Source organism: Prinia subflava, chromosome 2 (genome assembly GCF_021018805.1).
Source record: "Prinia subflava isolate CZ2003 ecotype Zambia chromosome 2, Cam_Psub_1.2, whole genome shotgun sequence".
NCBI classification, from domain to species: domain Eukaryota; kingdom Metazoa; phylum Chordata; class Aves; order Passeriformes; family Cisticolidae; genus Prinia; species Prinia subflava.
This window is the reverse complement of record NC_086248.1, coordinates 34,271,091-34,286,174: the sequence shown is the minus strand read 5'-3', so window position 1 is coordinate 34,286,174 and position 15,084 is coordinate 34,271,091. Positions and strand designations below refer to the sequence as shown.

Below are 15,084 nucleotides of genomic sequence, written 5' to 3'. Positions count from 1 at the left end.
GAAAAGGGATATTAACTAATCTTAAAAGGCAGATGGATCTCTCATCAATACATCATGGGCAAGGGATTTATTGAAGTAACCAAGATATATTTTTTGGGTAAGACAACCTGAACATACATCACTTCTCTGAAGTCATTGGAATACATATATGTATTAATGTCTTTAGATCGTAGAAGTAATAGAATTTACCAGTAATTACAATTAACAGAAAGTTTTTGTGTTAACAAAAACACCAAAAAGGGAATCTGGAATGAGTATAAAACTTTCCTTCATGCTTCCCTCCAGTCCTTCTAAAAAGATGTGACCTGGGTCTAGTTTCAGTGTATCTTCAGTGGTGCTTGAATCCAATAAGAATTCCAACAGTTCATCTCCAGAAAAGCAATTTAACTAGTCCACTAAAACATATACAAAGATTTTTAGTTGAGTTAATATAGTAAAAACCAGGGTATAAGTTACATGCCAAAAGCAAATAATACAATTAGTAATAGAATTTAGAAAAACCATAAAAAATATTCCTTTGAACTGTTTGGTACATTCTACTTTTGCAGTCCACTGTGGGTGGTATCTGAGCCAACTAATTTAAAATGCATGTAAATTCTGCAAAGTCAATATGCCCCAGTCTTATCCAAGAATTCTGGTTTAGATGTAGTATCATGTTCTAAACATCCTGAAATAAAATCAGAGAAAAAATACATCTCAGGGTACTGCCCCTATAATGCAAAATAATATCTTAAAGACAAATTTCTTCCTTCACTCTGTGACAGACATGGGGAGACAGTTGGTGCACGTCTGATGTTCCCTGGGGAAAGCGTAAATAATAGTGTGAAAAGGAGAGGTAGTATTTGGCTTAGCAGAGGATTATAAACAGTTCTGAAGAGCATGCAGCCACTTCCTTTTCTCACTTAGCCCCTGATTATAAGAGCTGTAAGTTTATACACTGCTCTTTTGAGATCACTGATATAATCCCCAGGATCTCAAATATTTGGGGAGATAATGAGGAGGAGCCATTTAGAACTTCTAACCACCTGTTTAAAATGTTAAAATAGAGTTGGAACACTTCTGGGACCTTAATTTAGTCTCCGATTAACCTTTTTTCCAGTCATTTTTAATAAATATTTGAATATAAATTTACCAGTAAGATCGTTTGGACTGAAAAGTTTGAACTCACTTCAAAGGCAGTTTTTAAGAAAGCTAAATTCATGATGGTAAAGAGTAACTATAGCCACTAGCACAGGCGGTAATAATATGTGCAGTGTAGGTGAGCTGGAAGTGTTGCCAGTTTTGCAATGTAAAATACAATGTTCATACTTTCCCTTTCTCTCAGGATTCCAGAACACTTCTGTTTCTGCAATGAAAGCAAGAGCGGCTGTTACTTCTTTACGATGACTTCTGGAAAAAACATTACCCTTATTAATATACCATTTTATTGAGCTTGAGTATTCCACTTCTGTGGCAAAGTTCATAAACATTCCTCCAATTTTTCCCCGGTAAAAATCCAATTAGGAGTGATTTTGAAGTTAATACCTGAAGTCTTGACTTCGTTTAAATATTAATAGTGCTGGCAACTTTTGGAGTATTGAAGAGCCATTAAAGGAGTTTTGGTTAATCTTTGAAGCTTTATTCTTTGTGTGGAGCTTTGGACCTTGTGACTTGGGTAAACCATATCAGTAAAGTAGAAAAATGGGCTTAGCTGGTAGTAATAAAATGTGATTTTCTCTTAAATTCTGGTTAATATTTTCAAAACAGTAATTACGTTTTGTTTTCTTTCTTACCTTTACATAACACCAAATTTGTTAAGGAAAATTTTTTGTTTAAAAATTTCTGATTAGTTCTGAACTGATTTTAGGAGGTCATTGATCTAAGAAAGTTTTGGGGCATTTTCTATAAGTGAACCACTCCATTCCTGGTCCAGAATAACTTAAATCAGTCATCACATGTGAAATCAGTGAGCAACCAAGCAGTCATAACTTAGTTTTGTAAGCCTGATGTGACTGGTCAGAAAACCATGTATGCTATGGGAGATGCAAAATGTGCTATAATTGAGAGGAATTCCTCCAGTTTTAGGCTAACCATCACAAGTATAGGAGAAGTGTGCTTAAAGGCAACTATGTAAAGCCTGTGAAGCCTTTCTGAACTTCTATTAAATTTTGTTTTCTTCTGAAATACAATGATTTCCTTTAGGTTGCTGATGCCAAGTGCTGCAGATTAAATGTATATTTATTGACTTGGGTTGCAGTTTCACTTGCAGACATAATTGGAAAAGCTTTTTAATACAGGATAGTAATCTCGTGCCCCAGAAGAGCCTGATGCTTTTATCTTTAGAGAGTGTCTGATACTCCTATAATCATGCAAGGTATGGAAGCTATAGTCCAGGTTTTCACTGTTTTGTATATCTGCTCAGGGAAGGGCAGAAAGAAGGAGGAATGCTGTCTGAGGAATGGCAGGTCACCATTCCCAAGACCGAAAGAGTTTGGCTGAACACAGGCTTACATTCATTTTTATAATGTTACATGGTTTGGGGTATCTTACATGTGATGTGCACTGGAAATGTTCCCTATTTTTATACATATTTAGTTTCTGCTGAGCTGGAAAATTAAATGGCACCAGCAGTGCTGCTCAAAGAGAGCCAGTCCATATTCACCAAGGAAGTAACAGTGCTCTCCATCTTGCTACGATATGTAGGATGACTCCGATGTCCTTCCCTGGGCATAGCTCTTCTCTGTGTTTATGTTTCATTGGAATAGATTCCAAAACATTTACAGTCTTGGATATTCTCCCTTGTGGATTACAGTTCTTTCTGGCCTTTGTGATACAACCCGGGTTTCCTTCCAGGTGGTCCAAATGTTGCTGCCAAGCTCGTCTTCCTCTGATGCGCTGTGTTCACACTTCCTCTGGAGAAAACGTCTTTATTGGCTTTCCTATACCAAAACTAGTCCTTGTTCTTTCGTGGTTCTGCACAGCTTTATTGCTACCTCTATCTCATCTCTGTTTTAGTTACACAGCTCTGCTACCTTTTATTTTTTCATGTTTTGCCTAGGAAGATTTGGGGTTTTTCCTCCATTAATGTGGAATACCTCCCATTACTTCTGCAGTCTTTTCTTCATTTCTTTCAGATAGCCATTCAAAACCTATCTTTTGTAAGCCCTTTTAGTCATCCCACAGAGTGCTAAGCATATCAGCCTAATTGAATGTTTGGAGTTCTGGATTATTTAAGCATTTTTTTAGTCATGTTCAATATATTACAAGTTTATAATGAAAGAAAACATTTTTGTAAACTAGTTTGACCTTCTACATAAAATGAGGCAATATCAGACCAAATGAGAATCAATTTGGTTTGATATTTAAATCTTTGATTGCAGACATGAGAAATGGTCATTATAGTGCTACTTATACTATAGAAAATATAAAGGTGAGATTGCTCTATCTATACTTGATAATCCCTTATCTGTTCAGCCCTTATTTATGTTAACCTTTTTGGCCATGATAGTTGCTGAGCAATAGCTCATGTCCATTAGCTGTGGCTTTTTTTATTTATTTTTTTTTAAATTCAGAGTAGCATCCTTCACTTTTGATCCTTGGTTTATAAATCTACATTTATGAGGAAAGACTGGGAGCTTGGGCTGTCTGTTCCTGTGAAGCAGCAGCTCATGGGTGTGTACAAATATTGGAAGGCAGGGTTTAAAGTAGAATGAGCCAAGCTGTTTATAAGTGGTACCCCATGACAGGACAAGAGAAAATAAGACCCCGACATTTTGTTTAAATGTAAGAGAAATTTCAGTGTTGAAAAAAAGCATTTTACTGTCAGAGTGACTGATCATTGGCACAGGTTTCCCAGAGAAGTTGTGGAGTCTGTCCCTGCAGATAGTCCAAAAGCTGCCTGGATGTGGTCCTGCCCAGCCTGCTTGAGTTGGGTGGGCGGCGAAATGATCTCCAGAGGTGCCTGCCAGCCTCAGGCATTCTGTGATTCAGTAATATTCCACTGTAATAGTCACAGTTCCTCAAGTCAAACAATATGCTGTCTAAATAATGCTTTGAAAACAACAGTTAGCCCCCTTTTTCTTAAAATTGTATATTATTCATTTCTTCAGTCTAGCCTCCAATATGTTTCTTTTCTCTCAAGTATAACTTGTGCTGTAGGTATATAAGATATTTTAACACCTTAAAACCACCATCGAGAACTTGGAAAGGGAGAGGTATGTTTCATAAATGATCAAACACTACAAATATTTGGAGTGTATTTCATCTATCAGAATGCTTTAAGTATTCCTGTTACAACCTCCTTTTGACGTTTCTGAAAGCTCATTACTTCTTTGCTTTTTAACAGTCAAGATGAAGGCTGTCAGTGATGGAATTCAAATTTCCATCTGTTCATTATGCCTTAAGTAGCAGAGGGAAAGAGCAGATGTGCTGCCCTAGGCGTTCTACTAATTTGGCTATGCAGCTGCCTCTTTTATTTTGAGAAAAATACCTATAATCTCATACCAATATTATCAAATATGTAAGGAAGTGCAGTCATCTTGGTTCAGCCTCCTAAGACTACATAGCAATCTTTAGATTCTGGCAAAAGATAGAATACCTTTTCCAAAAAGGCATTGCATTCGCCATAAATCGCTCAGGCCTGATTCACTGAGGCATCAAAACAGGCAATTAAGTTAAAGCAAAGGAGTAGTCTCCTTGACTCAAGCTGGAATTCTCATATGTTTTAGTAAATACCTTAATAAATTAGACTTTATTAAAGTAGTATCTTTAAATACTATTAGATTCAGTTAAATAAATACAGTTAAAAATTATTAGGAAACTTTCTGGTGTAGAATTGTCAGCCAAGGATTTTTTTTTTCTTCTTTAATCCAGACCCTTCTCTCTTTTTGGAAAATAGGAAAAGTTACTGTCTGGGCAGTGAATATATGAAGGTTCATTCTCAAGAAAATGCATCTTGGATAAGCAAAATGCCACACACAATCAATGCAAACCTAATTTGTCCAGCCAAATTGAAACCTTTACTTTTTCCAAGGGCAGCTCTCATTTTCATACAGAAATCTGAGAACGTGTCCAGAGAAACATTTCTTGCCTGGATTTAGGAATCCAGGCTTCTTGGAATAGATGATTCCACTAATCACAGTAATTATGAATAGTAATATATATAACACAATATCTTTCATACTAAAAAATCTGCAGTGGACTTCCCTATAACTGCCCTGTGCAATTGTTGACCACTGTTCAAGTGCTGCTGTACTTATTTCTTTTTGATGACTTTTGCAAAATTTAGAGCATTAAAAATCTAATTTTTAGGGAGTGCAGGTGCACACCAACACCAGGGCAAACCTCAGAACTGTGGCTATATGGTATTTTTCTTGGCAAAGTAAAATTGCTGACAATCTGAACCAGACAGTAATAATCAGTAACTTTTAAAGATTGCAGTCACAAAGTAATCAGGAAATACCAATTTGAAACTAGGTTCAAATGATTTTAAGTTGTGTAGGATGACTTATCAAACAGTGTAATGCATTTTACATGTTCTTTTTTTATATATAACACCAGTTCTTTTTTGGTTTAGCATAAAGCCATTTAATTAAAATTTAAAAGGTAAGCTTGAAGGATTTAAGAAAGACCACTTTATCTTTTGGGGGGGGTAAAAGGTGACACACACCTTTAGCTACAGCTAAAAATTCATGAAGAATAAAACTACTTACTATTTCCAGCTGAGATGGATTTCTTTCTTGATTCTCTGTTTTTCTGATTTAGTCTGCTCAGACACTTGACCAATCCATCTCTTCAGTACCATTCCTTACCTCAGCCAAAAGCATCATAGTGCCAAGTCTCTAAAGAATTGAAGAGGCTGAAAAGAAAAAAAAAAAATACCTGAGGTCATCTGTTTCAAATCTGCACTCATGTCTTTTAAGTGAATGTAAAACTGAAGGTAATTTGAGATTATTCTTTGGTCTGAGTCACAGTTAAATCAGCTAAGTGTTAACACTGGAAGAAGCAGTAGAATAGCTAGGAGACAAGTAGAATTACTTTTCAGGCTCCCGGAGTTTTACTTTTGACTTAGGGGGGGTCAGGATCAGGTAACAAGTGAACCAGTACAAATTCATGAGAAACCATCAGTAATTCAATTTGCTGTTTACTTTAAATTCACATGGAACCTTTTTTTTCCCTAAGGAGAAAAACTACCAAAATTTACAATACAGTTTTCTTCCTCCTCAGATTTAACCTGAGTGTTAGGCAAGCCCTCATACCTCTGCATTTGTGGAAGTTCGTGGAGTGTGTTTTTCCATGCCAGTGATCTGGTCTGCTGGGGCTGATGTTAGAGTCAGTCCTTGACATGCTCAAAGAGTTTGGCTCACGTCTGACTTTGTGAACTTTCAAAAGTGTAATTTATTTGTATAATGTGCATTATGCTGTATTTCAGTACTGTGTCATCCATCCACCTTCCTGCTGAGAGGACTGTTTCACAGCAGAGAGGAGGCAACTTGACACAATCCACCATAGGAAATTGATTTGACAGCACTCAGTGAAAGTTCTTATGGAACAGAAAGGTGGATTTATGTTAGAGTATTCAAAAAAGTTGATTTTATTATTCACTCTCATTCCTAAACATTCAAAGCATCAGCATGTTTGTGTTCATATGGTCTGCCCAGGGTTGCTCATGTGACACTGAAGGCAAAAGGGCTCTGGCTGTCAAGTCCTCAATGCTTTCTCTGGCCTTCTGGTGATAAGTGGTGATAGGATTTTATACAGGTCTTCTATGCCTTTAAGATCCAGCATGCTTATTTTGCCTCAGGGTATTTCTTACTTCAGCCTCCATAATTTTTTTTTGTGTCTGTATGTCCTCATGTTGAATTTCTTGAGATTGCAGTATGACTTCCTGCTGTGCCTGTAGGATAAAGAGTGGTACAGGAGATGTGCTGTGATAGGGATTGTTGCTGTTTTCAAGGTGCAGGATCCTGGTCCCAGAGGTGTTTGCTGTGGCCTTACCAGAGCTCAGGCCTGCTCATTTTGATGTAAATGAGACATTTTAATTTTTCCTTTGGTCGGCTTTGTTCTTTATTATTCTGTGTGTGCCACTGTTTTCAGCTCTGTTTTGCTGCTGCTTCAAGTAGTGCACACATTTCCATTCATACTTCATTCACACCACCCTCCCTAATTCTGTTACAAAAGCCTATAGATGTGAACTGGAACGTCCAAGTTACTGTCAAGCCCAGTTTCTGATGACATTTTTGTGTGCTATAATTTAGAACAAATATGAAAATCAAAAAATAAAACCCAAATAGTTTTGCAACAAGAAGTAATAAAATTTTACAATGTGGTGACTTACTTCTTTTGCAGCCTTATATATTACAATCCTAAGACATTTGGAGTTAATTCAATTTGGTATTGAAGTAGAAGAAATCTTAGTTCAGTTCATTAGTGAGCATCCTATATTAATCCTTCAACAGCACTTTGAAAATGCACAAAAATTAAGTGTGGATGTGTTTAGAACTGTTGTCAGCTTGCCCTCTCAGTAGGATGGACTTTGAAGGACTTCAATTTAAAGAGCAAGTAGTCCCTGCTGCAGTGTGATGCGACCACACGAATGGCTGATGACAAATTAGGCTAAAACCAGCAACTATCCTTTTCTTGTAGCAAGTGTTTCTGTTAGCATACCACAAAAGCTTATGATTTAAGCTTAAGAGAAGCCCTTTATGTGTATAGGGCTGACTGTGGGCACAGAATCTGGTTTTGCTTCTCTGTTTATGAACAACAATGTCTAGGACCACCACCCTCAAGACCTCCATAAATGAACACTGCTCTGTTCTAAGCCTGTCTATTCCCAAGGCTGTGAAGTTCACACATGTAGCAGTGCTGTTGGCTGGAGAAAAAAAAGGGAGAAAATTATGAGTTATCTCCAGCCCATTCTCCTCACTACTCCTGGTATAGAAAGGCCACGGAAATGAATACCAAATCTGTACTGGGCAGGGAAAGAGCAAGCAGAAGAGTGTTAGAAGCACTGGTACTGTGCCAGAGCACTTGTGGTTGTGCCAGGGAATAGTAATATGGAAACCTTTTGCAGAGTTATTTCCTTAAGAGAACGTGAATGCAGAAAGGGTCTGCTGCTGGTATAGGGTGGGTGCTAAATGCTGCCATCTCCTACATCTCCATGCCTGCTTTGGATATGGACTGAGCTCATTGAGGAAAGGATTGGTTTGGAAATGGAAAATGGCTATGAAAAATAGTCCTATGAAAGTACGTGCTTTCTGTAGCTAAAATAAAACCAGTGGTTGCCTACAGGGGAATAAAAAAGGAATTTTAAACAGAGTCCTTCATGTGGAAAGCAGAGATGCTGACAGTTTCTATTAAGTTCTTTAGAAAATCTCTTCTTGTGAAGAATGTCCTGTCTGACTTGCTGGTCCAATTCAGGACAGAGAAAGTTATTTGTAATTTAATGATACCTCTTCTGGGAAGGTATTTGCATTATAGAACTGGCTGGAGCTCAGTGCACCTTGGACAGATTTTTGTCCCGTGCAGCTGCAGCACATCTGGCTGTTGGAGAGGCAGCCTGAGCAGTACCATCTGCTGCAGAGGGGCTGGGGTGCTTGCTGGAGGCTGTCTCATCTGGACCACCTTCTCCACAGAATATATATGTAGCATTTATTGTGCAAAACTTTAACCCCCTCATTCAAGTTACCTTGAATTTAAGCAGTGGGTCACAATTGTAGCAGAAGAGGTGCTTGGATGGATGGATGAGCTCATTGCAGCAGTTCAATTGCCTTGTGAAGTGAGGTTAAAGATAGCTCGGAGGAGAGGAGGAGGAGGAGAATGCACCCAGGTCCTACGAGTTGTTAGGAGGGAGGGTGGGAAAACATCCAGGCAGAGCCCTGGCACAAAGAGGAGTTTTAGCAGTGTTCTTTATGCTTTAAATCTGTTTTGAGCAGTGGGATATATGGTAATGAGCAAGCTCACAGCATTTGGAGCGGGGAGGAAGGAGACAATTTCCACATTGTCCTGGTGCACTATAAATGGTTCTAGCTGGCAGGGCAGCTGCATGACGCACGAGGCGTGGAACACAGTGCCAATGTTGCTATCATTTTGGTTTGTTCCTTCTTAGGAATGGGTGGCAGCAACCAATTCTGATGGTTTCTAAGGCTTTTTCAGTTCCAGGCATGTATGAACAACAAAAAAAAGTCAAATAGGAGTTTGGAAGCTCTAAAAACCTAAAAAGCAACCACTTGTTCCTTTAGGAAGGTTTCCAAAACAATGTCTGGCAGTAAGAACAAATGATCCAAATATACATCCAGAAAAGCTTCTTAGCTGTAGAAGTAAGCATGGATTTTACTGATCATATGGTTTAAATTCAAAACGATGCTCAAACTTTTATAGCTCCCACTGTCACCAAAAGCCATATTCTTGAGAGTTTTCCCTGTTGAGGTCTTAAGAGCATTGAGATGCCAAAATACTTGTACTGTATATTTGGGATGGTTACAGAGCTGTGGACATTTTTCTCCAGCCTGTTACATAAAGATATACTCCATAGAATTATTTGGAACATTAACATTGTTGTCATAGACAATTGAATATAAATTTACTTATAAATGGGGAAAACTTAGCTAAGACTGTCACAAAAAATATGCTGTAAATTGGGAGAAGTATTGGAGACATTTTTTTGGCAACCACATGTTATTCAGTGGGATGGTTCATTTTAATGCATTGTCCAGCCTCCCATGCTTGATGACAAATATGATGTTGCATGCTTGCCACCTCTGGTCTGCATTTTCTCTTCATAACAAAACAAAGGAAATGTGGCTTTGAACTTCTGTCCAGTTGGATCCTGATTCAGACTGCCTGTGTGACTTGGAGCAGGAATCTAAAATCCAAGTACACAGAAAGGCATGGGTGACAAAACAGGATTTACAAGGGGAAACAGTGATCTGGATTATCACTTTCTTGGGACAATTTATATTTGTTTAATCAGCTACTGCAGTGACACATCCTTAACAGGCGGAAGAAAAGAATTCACAGCTACAAAACACTTGCCTGCAAAAATCCATCAGTCCTAGGCAGGACTCAAGCCAAGCTATTGCTATCAGAGAAGTGTTTTTCAGAGCACAAAAATATTCAAGAATTCATTAGTGCATTTGTTATGGTTGTAGACTGAGGAGGAATGTCTACCAGATTTTTTTTTTTTTTTTTTTTAGTTTTGACAGTGTAGAACTAGACCTCATAATTTCTTCTGGTTAATACAGTTGGTGCCCACTTGATAGTTTCTTTCTTCCATTTATTTGTACCACCTTTCAGTATGAACATTCATGTTGGTTACATCTTTCTCCATTTCCCCAGTTCTTCCCTGTGTAGCCCTGTGTCAAAAGCAGTGATAGCAGGAGAACTGTTGGCTCTGTTTTGAGCAAGCCGTAAGGCATGATATGTTTTATGTGACTCATATCGCAGAATCAATTAGGTTGGAAAAGACCTCTGAGATCATCAAGTCCAAGCTATGACCAAACACCACCACATCAATTAGACCATGGCACTGAGTGCTACATCCAGTCTCCCTTAAACACCTCCAGAGATGGTGATTCCATCACCTCCCTGGGCAGCCCATTCCAATGACTAATATCCCTTTCTGTGAAGAAATGCCTCCTAATGTCCGACCTAAAGCTCCCCTGGAGCAGCTTGACACTGTTCTCTTATCCTGTCATTGGTTGTCTGGGAGAAGAGGCTGACCCCCACCTGGCTACAACTTTCTTGTGGCTGGTTGTAGAGAGTGTTAAGGTCATCCGTGAGCCTCCTTTCTCCAGGCTAAAGAACCCCAGCTCCCTCAATTGCTTCTCACAAGAGTTATGTTCCAGACCCTTCACCAATTTCTTTGCCCTTCTCTGAACACACTCTAGCACCTCAATGTCCTGACTTGAGGGGCCCAGAACTGGACACAGCACTCGAGGTGTGGCCTCACCAGTGCCGAGCACAGGGAAACAGTCCCTGCCCTGCTCCTGCTGGCCACGCTATTGCTGGTACAGGCCAGGATTCCATCAACCTTGAACCATGCGTGCCATGAACCTCAGCCCACGCTGGTTCATGTTCAGCCCCTGTCAACCAGCATCCCCGTGTTTTTCTCTGCTAAGAAGCTTTCCAGCTGCTTTCCCCCAGCCTGTAGCCCTGCAGGGGGTTGTTGTGACCTAAGTGCAGGATGTGGCACTTGGTCTTGTTGAACCTCATACCACTGTGTTGGCTGGTAGATCCGGCCTATCCAGATCCTCTGCAGAGCCTTTCTGTGCATCAACCCACCCCCATTTGTGCAGCTTGCTTCAAGAACTGCTTGCTAAAATGTCTACTTGCTTCAGGAACTCTGCTGCTGGTGACATATTCAGAACAAAAGGTTTGTAGTTTATGTTGGAGATCTGCATGTCTTCAAATTTCAAAGAGGAAGATAAAAATTGTCCTAAGGTGTATGATTATGAAATTTAGCTACTTAAATAAGCAGTACACTCTAGTCTTTCACACAGTCATATCAAATAGATAGTCCACTACTTTTAAAATAAAAGAAATACCTCTTAGAGAATTTTCTGTCATGACAATTTCTTCTAATTTTGTCTCCTAATCTTCTTGACATGCCTGAGGTTGCTGTTTTTTAACATGCTCCCTTTTAGTAGGCAACCGCAGTCACTGAATGGTGGCTTTAAAGGTGACGATTTTGTTTGTAGCAAATCTGTTATTGCTGTCTGGAGCTGCCTGATGTATCTGTATCATCGGAGGAAACTCAGTGATGTCAGTCTGTGCTACATCTGTGTCAAGTATTGATGGAAGATGTTAAGATGGTCACATTTTAGGATAGCTTCAGGCTTTGTTTTCTCTTTTCATAATGTTTAAGATAATATGACCCACAGAACTGCAGCGGCCCACATTTGCTGGAATTTGAGTGGTTTGAAAGGCACAGTAGGGTTTGATGACTGCGTGTGGACAAGCACCAAAGGGCTTGGTTCTCTTTTTATCTCGCAGTCATTTGTGTTCCCTACCCACCTGTGAAGAGGTGCAGTTCCAAGCCAAAAATTTGCAATGACAGCAGGGTACAAGATGTAAACAGAGAGAACATGTTCTGCTCCCACGAGGGTTGATTTAAGCAGTTACCCTTTATAATGGAGAAGGCACTAAAACTAAAACTGTTCATCAGAGTGTGAGAAGGTGGAAGGTTATTGCTGAGTGATACAGGAAGGAAAATACTGATTTAGGTTTTGGCTCAACTTCTTGCTTTGAGTGATTGCAATAGTAAGATGTGGAGGTCATAAAAGAATTGATGGCTCTTTTGGTATGGTCACTGCGTCCAGAACTGTGTGGCACCTCTGTAGCCAGTTCATTATTGCTAAGGGATTTTCTGGAATGCCTGATATTAACTATTTTGTATTACCTCATCTGTATTTTTTATCTGTTAGTGGTTTTGAGAAAAAAAACATTCCAAACAGAGAAACAGTGCATAATTTTCTTGACTCTCATGGGTACCCAGCTACTGGATTTGATTAGATTTTTAAGAGATTGATTAGACTTTTTTGAGAACGTGGACCTCAAAATTCACAACTCTTATGAGGTACTACTGGTTGTGTGCAGCACTGAAGTCCAGGTTTTTACCTGGATGTCAGGTCTTACATGTGCTTAGAATTTTTTCTGCTGTGATGCCAAAATCTCAGAGGCCCAGAGTTAGACTGCCTGCATTTTTTCCATTTTAATTAAACAGCCACAATATCTGTGCCAGAGAATTAATATGGATAGTGTGCCCAGTATAGGATGATTATTTTCTACTGGGACGCTGTTTTCATATAACTCACAGGGAGTTTTGGTCTTTTTCTACAAAGGTAATGGCTAAGAAAAAAGAGAAAAATAAAATGCAGATGAGAAAATGGAATGTTATATATGGTAAAACAAAGAAACAGACCAGCCTAATGGCATCCAAGAAACACATATAACCAAGCTCCAGGATTCCAGAGTGATAATCTCATTAGTTCAATATTATTATGCAACTGTCAGCTCTGGACCCTTATGGAATCACAGAAATTTATGTCAGAAACTGAATCAGGTTAGAACTTTTAATTAATTATTGAAATTAGCTCTAGTTTTTTATTTGAACTCAGTTGTGATTTACTGTACTGGACTTGCCAAATTTTCTTCTAAACAGTTGCCTCTCATCATGCTGCTGAAGAAGTCCAGGTTTTTCCATCAGACCTGAAGATGTATTTATTTTCAGCAAGGATTACCATTCCTGCCAGTGGAATCCCCATAGATTTGGCTAATTGGAATATGGCTGTAAATATGTATTTTCCATAGAAAAGAGTTTAGTTACAGGAGTTTTTGTCTTTTTCAGAAATACTGATTGCTTAATGTAGTTGCCAAACACACGTATGGTTTAAAGAAAAACTGAATTAATGTATTTACATTGAACTGCTCACTATATGCTTGTATTACTTTTCTGGATCAAGCATGAATTGACAGCTTGACTGTCTCTCATGGATTTGTGCTGTTAGCAAATAAGGAAAGCCTCCTTTAGCTCAGTCAGGATGTGTGCTTTTGAGATCTTGCCCTCTTCCAAACATCTGTGAGCTTGAATCCAGTCTTCATGTACTTTTTGTACATATATTTTCATTTCTTTGTGTGTTTTTCTTTTCCTTTTGTTGTAAGAAAGTACTTGAAAATGCCGTATGTGATGGTATGCAAAGAATCCAGAGACTAAACTTAGTACTTTAGTAGTACTAGACTTAGTACTACTAAAAATGCATATAAGGACTGGGTGATATTTACAAGAGCGTGTAGTGACAGGACAAGGGGGAACGGCTTCAGCCTGAGAGTGGGTTAGATACTGGGAAGAAATTCTTTACTCTGAGGGTTGTGAGGCACTGGAACAGGTTGCCTAGAGAAGCTGTGGATGCCCCAACCCTGGAAGTTTTCAAGGCATGGCTGGATGAAGCTCTGAGCAACCTGTTCTAGTAGAAGATGTCCCTGCCCATTGCAGGGATTTGGAACAAGATGATTGTTAAGGTTCTTCCTAATCCGAACTACTCCGTGATCTATAGTAGTAATATTAATGTAATTTAACTTATTACTAACTTTTATTTTAAGACTGACCTTACTGGCACAGCAGGGCAATTGTTTACTTGTTAGGTATTGACATACAAATCTACTGCCAGCAGTCTTGAGTTTCCATATTGAAAAAAAACCCAACAAACTACAACTATAGAATTATAAAGTGGTTTGTGTTGGGAGGGACCTTTTTTTGTTCACTAGGTAATTGCTCAGTGGAGACTTTTGTTGAGATGTCTGCAGAGGGTGAAGGCCTTTTCCATTGATCTTCTATTCAGAACTTAGAGCAGAGTAAATACTATTAGTAGTATGATTATGCCTTCTAAATAATCTGTATGAATGTAAAGACAACGAACATAACAGAAACATGTTGAGAGTTGTGTGATTCACATTATACTTGTATTCAAAATCTGACCACAAATATTACTAGCTTTTTAATGTATAATTCTGAAACTTTGTAAACATAATGCATAATTTCTTGTTTTTCTAGATATGGCATGAACTGCCTCATTCAGTTTGAGGATTTTGCCAATGCCAATGCATTCCGCCTCCTGCATAAGTACCGTAACAAGTATTGCACTTTCAATGATGACATTCAAGGTAACAAACTTTTTCTCTTCTCTTCACTGTTGTTCCCACAAGCCAGAAAAAGAAACCTTAATTTCCAGAGGGAAAAAAAATCTATCACCTTTATTGTGATATTTGTAGATGTACAGGTCACATTTTGTCTTGGGTTTCATTGGCATGGATTTTGGTGAGCTACATTTGCTCTTAACCTTTCATCTCTCATTTACACCTCATGCTTTATTTAGATGTTCACTCTTCACGTCTGTTTTTTTTTTTTAAGAGTTTAGTATGTGAATTGCTTTCCCCATATAAATTACTGACTTTGAGCAAATGTCAAAGCTTAGACCTGGACTGTACTTTCTTGGTTTTTTGTCACTTCAGTGACAAGTGCTCCACTATTCCTCCATGCAACTGGATTGATAAATGTCAAACTGTATTTCAGTTCTTAAGCCGACAACTCAGTTAAATATTCATATCATT

General features: G+C 38.6%; 1 protein-coding gene across 2 annotated transcripts in view; it reads left to right on the top strand.

Annotated features, from left to right (window-relative positions):
* The window catches only part of ME1 (malic enzyme 1), a 153,740-nt gene that overhangs the window by 102,389 nt on the left and 36,267 nt on the right, over positions 1-15,084 (top strand). For both annotated transcript variants that reach the window (XM_063389542.1, XM_063389543.1), the window contains exon 7: positions 14,528-14,637. In XM_063389542.1, the coding sequence (XP_063245612.1) occupies positions 14,528-14,637 (110 nt within the window). The remainder of the gene's footprint in view (positions 1-14,527; positions 14,638-15,084) is intronic.